Source organism: Neomonachus schauinslandi, chromosome 11 (genome assembly GCF_002201575.2).
Source record: "Neomonachus schauinslandi chromosome 11, ASM220157v2, whole genome shotgun sequence".
Lineage (NCBI taxonomy): Eukaryota > Metazoa > Chordata > Mammalia > Carnivora > Phocidae > Neomonachus > Neomonachus schauinslandi.
In genome coordinates this window covers 93,698,333-93,711,444 of record NC_058413.1, presented here as the reverse complement: position 1 = coordinate 93,711,444, position 13,112 = coordinate 93,698,333, and the positions used below count along the sequence as shown (strand labels likewise).

At 48.0% G+C, this 13,112-nt stretch overlaps 1 protein-coding gene across 1 annotated transcript in view; it reads left to right on the top strand.

Annotated features, from left to right (window-relative positions):
- Positions 1-13,112, top strand: part of SORL1 (sortilin related receptor 1) — a 148,640-nt gene that overhangs the window by 81,920 nt on the left and 53,608 nt on the right. The window contains exons 17-21 of the mRNA XM_021696254.1: positions 3,113-3,285; positions 4,366-4,497; positions 6,749-6,840; positions 8,094-8,340; positions 9,015-9,153. Of these exons, the coding sequence (XP_021551929.1) occupies positions 3,113-3,285; positions 4,366-4,497; positions 6,749-6,840; positions 8,094-8,340; positions 9,015-9,153 (783 nt within the window). The remainder of the gene's footprint in view (positions 1-3,112; positions 3,286-4,365; positions 4,498-6,748; positions 6,841-8,093; positions 8,341-9,014; positions 9,154-13,112) is intronic.

Here is a 13,112-nt window from a genome sequence, read left to right as displayed (position 1 = left end):
CTGGTAAGTGACAGAGCTCAAATTCAGACTCTTCAGCCTCATGCTCTTCCTCGGATATTGCCCAAGTGGCAAATGAGTGTCATTCCCATCACTTTAGGAGATCATTATGCATGCTCATTAGGAAAAACTTCTCTGGAGTGAGTGCATACGCTGTAAAGGGAGAGTGTGGTCCAAACATGTTTTAAGTTGAGTGAGTGGTGTGTGGTATTTGCAATCTAGTCTCGAAATGATACTCTCGCAAATAGTTAATCTCTTAGCATCTTTCCCTTCCTGCTCTGTCTCTAGTACTTACTCGTGCAGAGCTTCCTTATTCCCTGTGAGCCCTTCCTCCTGCTCTGACCTCTTGGTGAAGGTAAATGGTTGGCGCGCACTCGCATCCGTGGCCGTGGTGTCTGATGGAACAGCCATCAGCGCCCGCTGGATCGCAAGAAGCACGTGGGCCTCCCCCGGCGGGGCAGAGCACCCCCCTTGTTCGCTTGCTGCTTGCCAGTGTGCCCCGGTGTTTTTCGTGCTAAGCTCATTAGTTCTTTAATTTAATCTTCCATCATTACCAGAGTAATTAACATCCCTCACTGTGGAGACTTCAAAAGAACACAGCTTCAGCAGATTCCCGCAAATGAGCAGATAATATTCAAATACGCTCCTCACAAGAGCTGTTATTGATGAGGGTTTGGGTGAGTAGGGTTTGAGTGATTGCTCTTAAGACATGCTTTTGTAATAAACATTTCTGGAGATAATTCAATGAGGGACAAAACTGTTCAAAGCCATCTAAACCGGTAGGAAAGCTATTTTCTTTTTTTTTTTTTTAAGATTTTATTTATTTATTTGACAGAGAGAGACACAGCGAGAGAGGGAACACAAGCAGGGGGAGTGGGAGAGGAAGAAGCAGGCTTCCCGCGGAGCAGGGAGCCCGATGCGGGGCTCGATCCCAGGACTCTGGGATCATGACCTGAGCCGAAGGCAGACGCTAACGCCTGAGCCACCCAGGTGCTATTTTCTTTTCTGAGAGGAGAAAAATAGAACAGGGAACAAAGTGGAAAAATCACATTTGTCATGTAGGCCACCTCCTAAATGTAAAAAAAAAAAAATATGTGGCACAGAAGCCAAGGGTATACCACGAAAGGAAAGGAAGCTTTCCTAGAGCTGACGGGAACTATAGCATCTTTGCAAAGAGGAGGTCGTCCGGGCTTCTTGGAAGTATTTTTAAAAATGAAGTCATCCTCCTTCCTTTATGATTACTATAATAACACAGAGTCCAGGTGGTGCTCAGGTATGGCTGGGATTGGCCAAGAATTCTGTTCCTTTCCTAAGTTAAGTTTTGAACATGGAAATGCAGAACATTCCTCTCTACCTAATCCTAAGGCAAGTCTTTCTGGACCCAGGCTCTGCTGTAAAGGCATTAGTTGGTTAGAAGAAAAACCGAAGCCACAGAATGGGGTTTACGGACGTTAGAGATGTGGGTGGGAGGCTTGCTGCTGTGAGTGTAACCTCCATGGCTCTCCGTGGCAGCTTCGATGAGAGTCCTTGGTTTCTGGGTCATTTACAGACTCGGCAGGTTTCATCTTAACGATCCCCTTCACTGGGAAGTGCGGTGGGAAGCTTTTCTTGAAAACCAGAGGAAGAGATCGGTTACCATGTGGTGGTGGCTTAGATACTTTTGAAGTGCAGTGAGACCAAAGGAAGAGAAGGCAAACTTACCTTTATTAAAAACTGTAGGTCGAGGGGTGCCTGGGTAGCTCAGTCGTAAAGCATCTGCCTTCGGCTCGGGTCATGATCCCGGGGTCCTGGGATCGAGCCCCACATCGGGCTCCCGGCTCGGCAGGAAGCCTGCTTCTCCCTCTCCCGCTCCCCTTGCTTGTGTTCCCTCTCTCGCTGTGTCTCTGTGAAATAAATAAATAAAATCGTAAACAAAACAAAACCTGTAGGTTGATTTATTTTTGGGGTGCATTATCTGTGTGGAAGCCCTTGTAAAGCAGGTAGCTGGTGCGTGTGAACTCACTGAATGAGGGGAATGGGGCGAGAGAGAGAAACGGTCACTGTGTGGGCGTGCAATAGAGGGGATCAGGTCCCACATGCAGCCTGCCGTCAAAGTGGTCGCGTTAGACATGAATGCAGGTGTGTTGTGCATCACTGTAGAAGGATCTGCATGTTTTCCATGCTGTTCCCTAAGCAGAAGAGAGGGAGCACCAGCTCTTCTAGTTACTCGTTGTCTGACGTGAGTCAGTCAGTCTTCTTAAGCACTCAGGGCCTCTATTTCTGTGTCTTAAAAAAAGGACAGCATTAGCCTCTCTATCCCAAGAGGCAGCATTGTGTAGGGGGTAAAACACAGATTCTGGATCCAGGCTGCCCGAGTTCAAGCCTTGGTCCTGCCACTTACTAGTCATGTGACCTCGAGTGCGTTAACCTCTCTGCTGTCCGTTTTCTCATTTGTAAAATTGAGTTCACAGTGGTCCTTCCACGATGCAGTCATTATACCAGTGAACAGTGCCTAGTATGTAGTATGGACATTGTACAGGGTTTGTCAAGAAGAAATAGGACCTTTGCGATGATTTTGTTGGGAAACATTTTGTAAGTGTTCAGGGACAAATGTACTGTTACTGTGTTAAAACTATAATAGGTTGATGTAATTGCTGTATGTCATTGTGAATAATATTGGATGGGTGAGCAAACAGATTAGCTACAAGTCTTCAGTGACTCAGGGTCTCTCCTCAACATGATTATGGTGCCATGTGATGCAGTCATGTGACGAGGGAGAGCATGCCGAGTGGGGTAATTATTTTGTCATGTGTGACTCTAAAGACTTCTGGGCCGAGCTCAGAAGCGTGGATGTTGGAGCATGAGTGGGGCCTCTAAATTTAAAAAAAAACAAAACAATTACAACAAGTAAGACAGTTTGCAGACGAGAAAACAGATTTATAGGAGTTGAAGTAACTTGCCCCTCAAGGCAGAAATGGGATTCCACTTTTCACACCTTCTCAGTCTTGATTCCGTTGCTCTTCCACTTGATCTGCGCCATGAGGTTTATGTGTGAGCAGAAAAAAGGTCAGACATGCTAGGACTCCTCAGCATCCCCCTCGTCCACCTGCTCTGTTGTTTGTCTGTGTCTGTGCAGAGGAGAACGAATTCATCCTGTATGCCATGCGGAAGTCCATCCACCGCTATGACCTGGCCTCGGGAGCCACCGAGCAGTTGCCCCTCACGGGGCTACGGGCCGCAGTGGCCCTGGACTTTGACTATGAGCACAACTGCTTGTATTGGTCTGACCTGGCCTTGGACACCATCCAGGTACGTCAACCCTCGGTCCGCTCGTGGGGGCCATGCCTTGTGACTGCCCAATCCTGATAAGCTTCCTTCAGGACGGCCTAGGGAAATGGGTATTAGACATTTTAAGTCGTAACTCCTCTCAGGGTTGATGGATGAAACCTTGCATTCTTCTGTTTTGGTATTTTCTTGCCCTGCCCACCTCTGTCCTCATAGGAGGGACTAAGGGAGCCCCAACTCTGCCATCTTACTTGTAAGTGAGACTTCCCTTTTCCTGCTGGGAAGATTTGAGGACTAAGAGTATAGGATGATGAGTTACTATCACACCAGCTGCCTCTGAGGTGACCTTCTTCCCGAGCCATGATACAGGGACACTTGACGTACCCGCAGTTCACGTAATTACCCACTTCAGCTATTCGGAACACAGCCAAGAACCAGCAAGTGAACTATAAAGATCCCCACACGGGCCAGATAGATAGCCATAGACTCAAGCTCATGTATTTTAAAGGAGAGCTATTTGATCTTTATTCATTGCCTATTTAATCCTTTTTAGAAAAGCAATTCCAAGAAGTTTTATCTGGACTTCCAACCCAGCAGAAATGTTACAGTGCCTGGGTTTTCGAGGGGCTGGGGCTAGGGGACACCAGCGACCGCTCAGTGTAGCTTGTCCCAGGGACAGCACCTGACGGCCAGGAGCTTCCCAAGGGAGGAGAGCCTAGAAAAGCCGACTCAAGAACTTAAAAATAACAGCAGTCTGGTTTCATTTATTTCAAAAGCAAACAGACTCATGCTTCTCAGTAATCTCTGACCTCATTATTGGGATACAGCGTTGTTCAGTTACCAGCGTTCATAAGGATGATGCCGAGTAATATCAATGATTAAGTTCTGTGTAGCTCTAGAGTCTCCTTGAAACAGGAAGCCGTTAATACATTTTAGAAAAGCTTTGTTAAAAACCGGCTTCGCCCATGTGGAACGTTTACTGATAGAAGACATCTCATCCCTTGCCGGTCAAAGCCCGTGGAGTAAAGGGTTGCCATCCACGGGACTTGAGCTGGCACGAGGTCATTCGCGTACTCACAGCCTTTTTTCCCACCCTCTCTTCAGCGCCTCTGTTTGAATGGGAGTACAGGGCAAGAGGTGATCATCAATTCTGGCCTGGAGACCGTAGAAGCCTTGGCTTTTGAACCCCTCAGCCAGTTACTTTACTGGGTGGACTCTGGCTTTAAAAAGATAGAGGTATGTGTATCCCATGCTGTCCTTAATTAAGCATGCAGGGGGAGCACCTGGGCTTCGAGCCAGGTTTGACACAGGGGGCGGAGCCAGTGTGTCCGACTTCTCTGGAAATTCTTTGAGAATTCCAGAGAATGGACCAGCGGAGCCTCCGGGAAAGGAAGAAAAGGGGGATAGTTTCAGAATTCATGCTCATTGTCCTGAAGGTCCCACATGAGAACAGGATGCCTGAACCCGTCAGAGATTTCATTAAGATGCCGCGAACGGTTCTATTTTGGCTAGCTGAGGCGTGTGGTGGTAACAATAATGATAATTATATAATACCATAGCATTAGTATAGTGCTGTATTGTCAGTGCTCTAGTATTATTGGAGTTGATTAGAGTAATTAAGACAATATCATGATCATGATTATGATTATTGATGACAACGAGCACTTATTCTGTGCCAAGCCCAGTTGGAAGCACTTTGCTCGAATTATTGGATTCAGTTCTCATGACAACCCTGTTAACAGTGCTCTTATTTGCCCACTTTACTTATCTGCACCTTAGCGACCTAAGGCCACATGAGGGTAAGAAAGGGCCCCTCCAACACCAAAGTCATGGTCTCATAGGCACACTCACCTCCCAGAAGTCAAGGCTGAGGCCCTGGCTCATTGTCTCCACCCCACTTTGTACCAACTACGGGGGGACACGGCGTGTGGGTCACGTGGAAAGCTCAGTAGCGGCAAGGAGTCACCGTCGGGAGAAGTCACCAAGACGAAAGTCCCAAAGTCGAGCGCCAGACCTGGGTTCAGTCTTCATTCTGGTAGCTTAAGTGACTCGGGCGAGTTTCTTATCCCCTGAAGCTTCAGTTTCCAGTGTCTGTGAGACAGAATTGATCCACCCCGTCGTCGGACGCGTGCTCTTTCTTGCATGGTGCCTGCCAGGTATGCTTTGAGGCCGTGAGGATACAGCAGTAGGTGAGACACACAAGTTCCTGTTCTGAGAGAGATGAGATGTGAGTGGAGGAAACAAACCACTGAAGACATACGTCTATCAGCTCTGTCAGCGATGAGTCCTAGAGGGCCTGTCCAATGGGGCAGTGTGATCGTGTGACTGCGGAGGGGGCAGGAAGGCCTTGAGGATGTGGCGCCCGAGCCGAGCCCTGAGGAGGGGGTAGTGTCCACCTCAGAGTGTGGCTGGGGGAAACGAGTGAGAAGACGCACAGTGCCTCACACGCACTGAGTGGGGCATCGGTGGTCTTGTTATTACCGTGCCTGTCCCTTCTTTAACTGTGTGTGGTCAGCACTTTGCCAGGTGCTGGAGGGATGCCGTAAAGCATAAGTGTCCACACCGCGCAGGTACTGTTTGTGCGAAATGGTAAGATGAGTCACTGGCAAGAACTGTAGATGCTCGTTGAGGAAGGCAGGTCAGAGGAGTTAGCTGAGGAGCTGGGCCTGGAGGGGAGTTCTGAAGGAGAGACGCGATTTGATTATGGAGCAGAAGACAGGCCCGGGACGGGACACGGTGAGAGCAGACAGACAACTTGGAGTATGTCAGGTTTCGAGAACCATGAGAAGGCCAGCCTCCCTGAAGTTGTCGGGGCTGAAGTGGACGAGAGAGAATATGGAGGAGAGAGAATTAAAAGTCTGTGGAGATTTTTTTTTTTTAAAGATTTTATTTATTTGTTTGTTTGAGAGAGAGAGAAGGAGAGAGAGAGAGAGCACAAGAGGGGGGAGGGTCAGAGGGAGAAGCAGACCCCCTGCTGAGCAGGGAGCCCGATGCGGGACTCGATCCCGGGACTCCAGGATCATGACCTGAGCCGAAGGCAGTCGCTTAACCAACTGAGCCACCCAGGTGCCCAAGTCTGTGGAGATTCTTAATTGTAAGGCCTGGGATGTTGAATATTTGCTGTGTGGACCGTGTGGAGCCATTGGTGGCTTTGGAGCGTGGAGCAACGTAGGTGGGATAAATAAATAATACGTCCTGAGTACTTTGTGCAGATCTGTCTTCATGCCCCCAGAACCGGGGCACGGGCCACAGCACTGGCCCCTCTGTCAGACCACGTAAGGATTGTCCCATGAGCCTGAGGAGGGAACAGCTCCTTCTGACCGAAGTCAGGGCAGGCTTCCCAGATGAGTCTGCAGGAGAATCAGGCACCCACAGAGATGCGTGTCTGTGGGCGGCAGCCCAGCAGGAAACTGTGATGTGGGCTTTCAAGGAGCTCAGATCCATCTTGGCCTCCCCTCAGGCCCCGCCCCCTCCTATTTCTTGTCAGGTGGCTAATCCAGATGGTGACTTCCGACTCACGATTGTCAACTCCTCTGTGCTCGACCGGCCCAGGGCTCTGGTCCTCCTGCCCCAAGACGGGTAAGTGTGGCCCCAGAGGAAATCAGCATGTGGCGGATGCTGCCAACAGACATCTGTCTGCTCGTGGAAGTGCCAACTGCCGGACACAAACTTGTTTCTGATGATTGCGGTTGAAATAATCTGTTGACTTTGAGTCTTGAAACCAGAGCTCAATCATCTTGTCAGGTAACTCCATTCCCCTTTTGTTAGCAAGCATCAGAGTCTCCACATCCAGATGTCTCACATCTGTGGGGTGTTTCTGCAACGAAAGGTATTATTAAAAGTCTCTCCGTAGATACAGCGTAGTCAGGCCTGGTTAGATATTGTAAGGATTCTTTATCTCAAGTTTGGTGCATGATGCAAACATATGATCCCTTCCATCTCTTCCCTGCCCAACCCCCACAGGTTTTCTTACTAGCAATTTATATGCTATATGGGAAATGCAAAGGTGTTCTTTAAATTAATTTCTTAAGAAACATAGCTAAAGGAAAATTCTGCATTAGGCTTTCTATCCTTCTAGTATTTATGATTGAGAATTAGATCTATTGTTTAAAAGGAAAAATATATATGTACTTCATTAAAAATATTAAGAGAACAGAAGTTTACGAAATGAAAAATATTTGTTTCCTTTTTCACTTTTAACCCTTCTCCTTCATACTTCCTAGAGGTAATCGTGGTTAGTAGTTTCTTGTGTATCATTCAGAATTCTTTTTTATCCACGTGCAAGCACATAGCCTTAAGACACACGGACACACACACACTCATGCATGAAATAGAATTGTAGATATTTACTGTTCTGCGTGTTTTCAAAACCTTTAACATGGGTTGAAGATGATCTTTTCACGTGAGCACACATGAAAACATGTAGATTTTTAGGCATCAAAATATTCTACTGTATGTACCATCATCTATCACTTTCTCTGTAGATTAACCTGTTGGCGTGTATACACATATATTCACCTAAAAGTATATGTGTGTGTGTATACACACATAACACATACTAATTTTTTTGCTAGTATGAACAATGCTGTGATGAATGTCTTTGTACATTGTCGGCACATAACTTGATTATATCTGTAGATAAATTCCAGCAAAGGAATTTCTGGGGCAAGAAATTCAGGGTGTTAAGTATTATAATTAACGGCTTATGATAATAATACGGCCAAACTAACTGGCCTTCCAGTTCTAGAGAGGCTTCTTACCTCTTGGGGATAGTATCTCACTCCCGATTCCCTAGGTCGGATGTGATGTGTGTTCTTTCCCGGTTTGACCAGGGTGATGTTCTGGACCGACTGGGGAGACCTGAAGCCGGGAATTTATCGGAGCAATATGGATGGCTCTGCCGTCCATTGTCTTGTGTCAGAGGATGTGAAGTGGCCCAATGGCATCTCTGTGGATGACCAGTGGGTCTACTGGACAGATGCCTACCTGGACTGCATTGAGCGGATCACTTTTGATGGCCAGCAGCGCTCGATCATCCTGGACAACCTCCCCCACCCCTACGCCATTGCCGTCTTTAAGGTGGGACTTCCTTTGCTCCCAGCTTTGGGCAGTCTGTTAGAGCAGGTGAAGAGTGTACTGAGGTGAAGAGCTGCTACCTTGGGTTTTTGCAGAGATGCTTGTCTGACTAACTTCTAGAAGAATCAGCTCACTTCTGGATTTGAGACTGTTTTCTTTAGCGCATCTGGACGGATGTCAGACAGAGTTGCCAGGCGTCTGGGGCTGCTCACTGTTCCCAGTTCAGAAGGTTAAAGGTTTTTTCATAGAAAAATCCCTTTTTGCCCTCGAGTGCCGGTAGTTTGGGCTCGGTGTCCTCGTCTCCTGCTCACCTCGTGTCCTGATGGGTTCACATGGGCTCCGTCCCACCCGTGTGGCCAGCCACTGCTGCTTTGACTCTAGAGAACAGAATGGTTGGTCTTTCCTGCCACTGGGAAGCAGATTTCGAACTGAAGGGTTGGGCTGTGGTCAAACTTGAATGCTTCTCAGGTAGTGTCTGCCAGCCAGTTCCTTCAGGGTGACTCTTGGGTGAGGTCTGGACAAATCCACTGCCTTGCATTTCAGTGGAAATCTTGGTTGGGCTGATCCCTCACCACGGAATGTTAGGTGTCCTTTGTATGAGTGAACCCTTGTTCTTATTGAGGGCCCAAGATTGGAGACCCAGGAGCTGGACTGACGAGCAAAGGTTTTCTTTCTAGAATGAGATCTACTGGGATGACTGGTCGCAGCTCAGCATCTTCCGAGCTTCCAAATACAGTGGCTCCCAGGTGGCGGTTCTCGCGAGTCAGCTCACGGGGCTGATGGACATGAAGATTTTCTACAAGGGCAGGACAACTGGTAAGGAAGGCTGCGTCGCCGGCTTCATCTCTCCCACGCTGTGATCTCCAGGAAGGGGCTGGGCGTGGGCAATCTCTGCCCGGGCAGGAGCTGACAGCCTGCATCTTTATTGTCGCGACAACATGCCCATTATTTAATTTCTGCCTAATGACCTCTTAATTGCTTTTCTAACGGTACACAAACAGCTGGAAGACAGCGTGTTTTCGCCTGCCTAGAGTGGGATGCTTGGTGGGTAATTACACCCTCCTCCCGCCTTTGGCCCCTGACTGATGGGTGGCGTAGCTTCTGCTGCAGCTGGAGAAGCCCCGCGTGTGCTTACTCCCCATCTGGCAACCTCACAGGGAGCAGTGCTGTGCTGGGTGTGCCGCCAGTTGCTGCCTGCCGATGGGAGTCCTGTCTCATCCTCTGCTTGCCCAGATGACCTGTGGCTCATTGAGCACCTGCGCCCTTGTCATGCGAGGCGTCGTTATATGACGCATTAATTCACGTGTCCCCGCCTGAAACGCTTAAACCCCACGAAGAAGGAGATCATGTCTGCGCCCCTCCCTGCCGCCCCCCGAGACAACAGTCTGGCCACTGCCTAGCACCCGGTAGGGCTCAGTCTTTGTTGGAAGAGGTCATGAAAAGGGGCCAGTTGCCAGTGGGTGTGGACAGTAGCTGTCTTAAAGATTGTTGGGTGAGGCTTCAAGAGCTGCTCCAAGGCTTGTGACCTGCTTGCTGGTCCTGGAGACCGAGACTGTGCCGCAGAAAGCCTCCTTCCTTACTTTCTGCCCTCTCCCTCTGTGTGCTACCCACACTGTGGGCTCTACAGGACAGAGAGAGCAGGATGCTCCGGGAAGAATAGTCCCTTTAAGAAGCACCCTGTATATCTCAGCAGGATTAAATAGCATCCTGGCTCTGCTGACTCGCCTTTATTGACAAACTGCTAGGTTTCCTGTTTGGCAGCACAATGTTGACATTGTTTTGTGGGTTTTGGCTTTGCTAAGAGAAGATTGACAAAGGGGAAAAAGATGGTTATAGATATCATTGTGATTTGCGGGGGGACCAGGGAAGATAGCATTGAGAATACCCTTGCGAAACGGTCAAGAACTTTAGAAATGTAAGTCTGTATTATTGTTAGGACTGCACCGGACCTGGGATGTGGGTGGGGCTGGTATCATGATCCATGGTTCCTAGATCAGGGAATGGCATCTCAGGGGCGAATTAGGTTTCTCAAAGGTCCCTTGCTAGTGTAGGAGCTGGGCCTTTGTTCCAGTTCTGCTGCTAAATCAAGGAGTCACATTCTTCCCAGAGGAGGTGCCTATTTTAAAATAGGGAGAGATGAAGGACTCCTGCTTCTGGGGTCCCAAGGCTGAAACTCAGGGCCTTTGTTTGATGGAGGACCCCGAGCCCCTGCTGATGGACGTCGCTAGCAAGCTGAGTGAATCATCAGCATTTCTCTGAGTTAGTGCTCAGTCCGGAAAGCAGGTCTTCCTTTTGACAGGTGCTTGTAAGCATGTGCTTGCTGAGCACACGACCATTCCTGAAACACCATGTTCTGGTGAACCCGTGATCCTTGGGCTCCCCGCTCCCCGGTCTCGGCTGGTCGCTTGCCCCATTCCAGCTGATGCACAGTCACAGCTGGGTCCTGGGGAGTGGGAGGGAGGATGGTCTGTGGTCACAGCATGTGCCTTTGTTGTCTTCTTCATGCCTGAAAGAGTCACCTTCACTTAAACCATCCGAAGTAATTCTGGGAGTCCACCTGGGGTCTGGCTGGAGGAGACGTGTGCCGGTGGGTAGAACGCAGACCCGGGACCGTGCAACCTCATGGCCGGTCGCTGCCCCCTCCTTGCTCCTTCCCCCCTTCCTCCGTTGGCCTTTTGGATTCCCTTTTTCTCCCTTGTGTGAGCAGGATACTTGCGGCCGAGCTCTCACCCACAGGCACAGGGCCAGAGAAGCAAAGCTGAGATCTCTCAGATGGGCTAGTCTGGGTTCACTGAAAGCTTTTGAAATGGCATCTGGCTGCCAGCGCTGCCTGCATGCAGTGGGTGCCTCTCAGCCTTGAACTTGTTTGCTCTAACCTGCTTGCTTTTTTGGACACTGTTTTGCAAATTCATTTTGCCTATGGGCCACCCCTGGTGCCAGTCAATCTTTATTATTTTTGTTGTCTGCTCTGAACACATACAGGACTGCCTATTAGCCATGCGTAAGATAATAATACACATGATCACCTACATATATTAAGGGATTACACACTCATGTGTTTTGTGGGCTTGAATAACCTCCGTTAATCTTCCCAAAACCCATGTGTTAATATTTCCATTTTCTAGATGAGGACATGAAAGTCAGGTTCATGTTTCTACATCACATATTTAGTAAGTGGTAAGAATTTGAACCATGGCCTAATGGACTTTTGAGCTTGACTTTGATAAAACCATTAAACTCTGCTCCCTTTATCATCTGTTGTTGGAATAGCGGTGTCCTGGTATATGACAACAATATAGAAGTACTAGATTTTGATTGATTCTTGTTTGTGATAAAAATTTTGTTCACTTGGAACATTGGTCCATTTGGGTTATTTGGTTATCAACAGATGCCTTTCTTAATCTTTATGTCTGGTGGATTTTTATGTAGTGTCACTGGGATCTGTTCTTCATAAAGAGTGCTTTTTCTTTAAAGAGCTTACTTTGCAAGGTTGTTGATATATCAAGTTGGTGTTGCAATGGATGAAAATATTTTGGAGCTCTGGGAATTGTCCTTCAGAGTCTGCAGTAAGCCAGGGCTTTTAAATACCTACAGTGAGGGCAAATACTTACTCAATGGGGTGGATTTGATTTTGATAATTGTCAAGCGTAGAGATAATTAAGCAAGATAATAGCATTTCTGGCTCCTAGACAAGTTCTGGAGGAGTTTTCCAAAGAGGAAATCTGAATGTGTTCCGAATCTGCCCCATGAAGACATCATGCAGCTCTTTTATCTTCAAAGGGGACGTCTTTGGAGGTGATGACTGTCACTTGTCCACTCTTCACATCTACCTGCCTTGTCCACATGAGACTGCAGCATCCTATAGAAAGAGTCTGTGGCCGTGTTCTGGTGGAATTCTGCTGAATACTCCTTCCATGCTCGCCCAGGTTCTCTGTGGCTTTGTAGCACCCCATAAGCTCCTGCCATGCCTACCTCCTGGGGTCTGTGACTCGGTCTTCTTGGTTTGGGGTTTGGCCCTGGATACAGCCTCTCAGACTGTATACATCTCTGTCTAGACCAGCCTCCTGAAATACCACACCCCATTTTGGGTTCCGTACTTGTGGCTCTTGGTTTTTTGGGCAGGAGCATTTGCTCCCCATGTGAACACGTTAGTCGTGGTATTTTACAGACCTAGCTCCACATGAAATTATCATCCTGTCCCTGAGTATTTTTCGGAGATTCTGTTATTGTTCAGTTTCTTGGAACATTAAATGATATGTTGTCCTTTGAATACAGAGAACATGTTCCAGATCCCTTTGGAGTTGTTTTCCATTAGCGGCAGCTCTGTGTTCCTCCCTGGAGCCTAGGGCGTGTAACTTCTGAAAAAGGAACAGCCTCTGCCCATGGAACAGGTCAGAGTGAATTGATTTCTGGCATTTCTGCTCTCGTCAGCAGGTTATTCTGCTATGGTAACTCTACCTTTAGAGCGGATTGGATTATTTGTAGAACGTTTCATTGTATGGATTCTCCTCTGTGGGTGTGTGTACTTTATCTGTTTGGTAATGCTTCATACTCTCTGGTCTTTAGCATCGGAAGAACACTGTTGTTGTATCATTACAATTTTTCTTTTTCTTTTTTTAAAGATTTCATTTATTTATTTTAAAGAGAGAGAGAGAGCGCGTGTGAGTGTGCACGTGTGCGAGCTCGAAGAGGGGCAGAGGGAGAGAGAGAATCCCAAGCAGACTCTGTGCTGAGCATGGAGCCTGACGCAGGGCTCGATCTCACCCCCCTGAGGT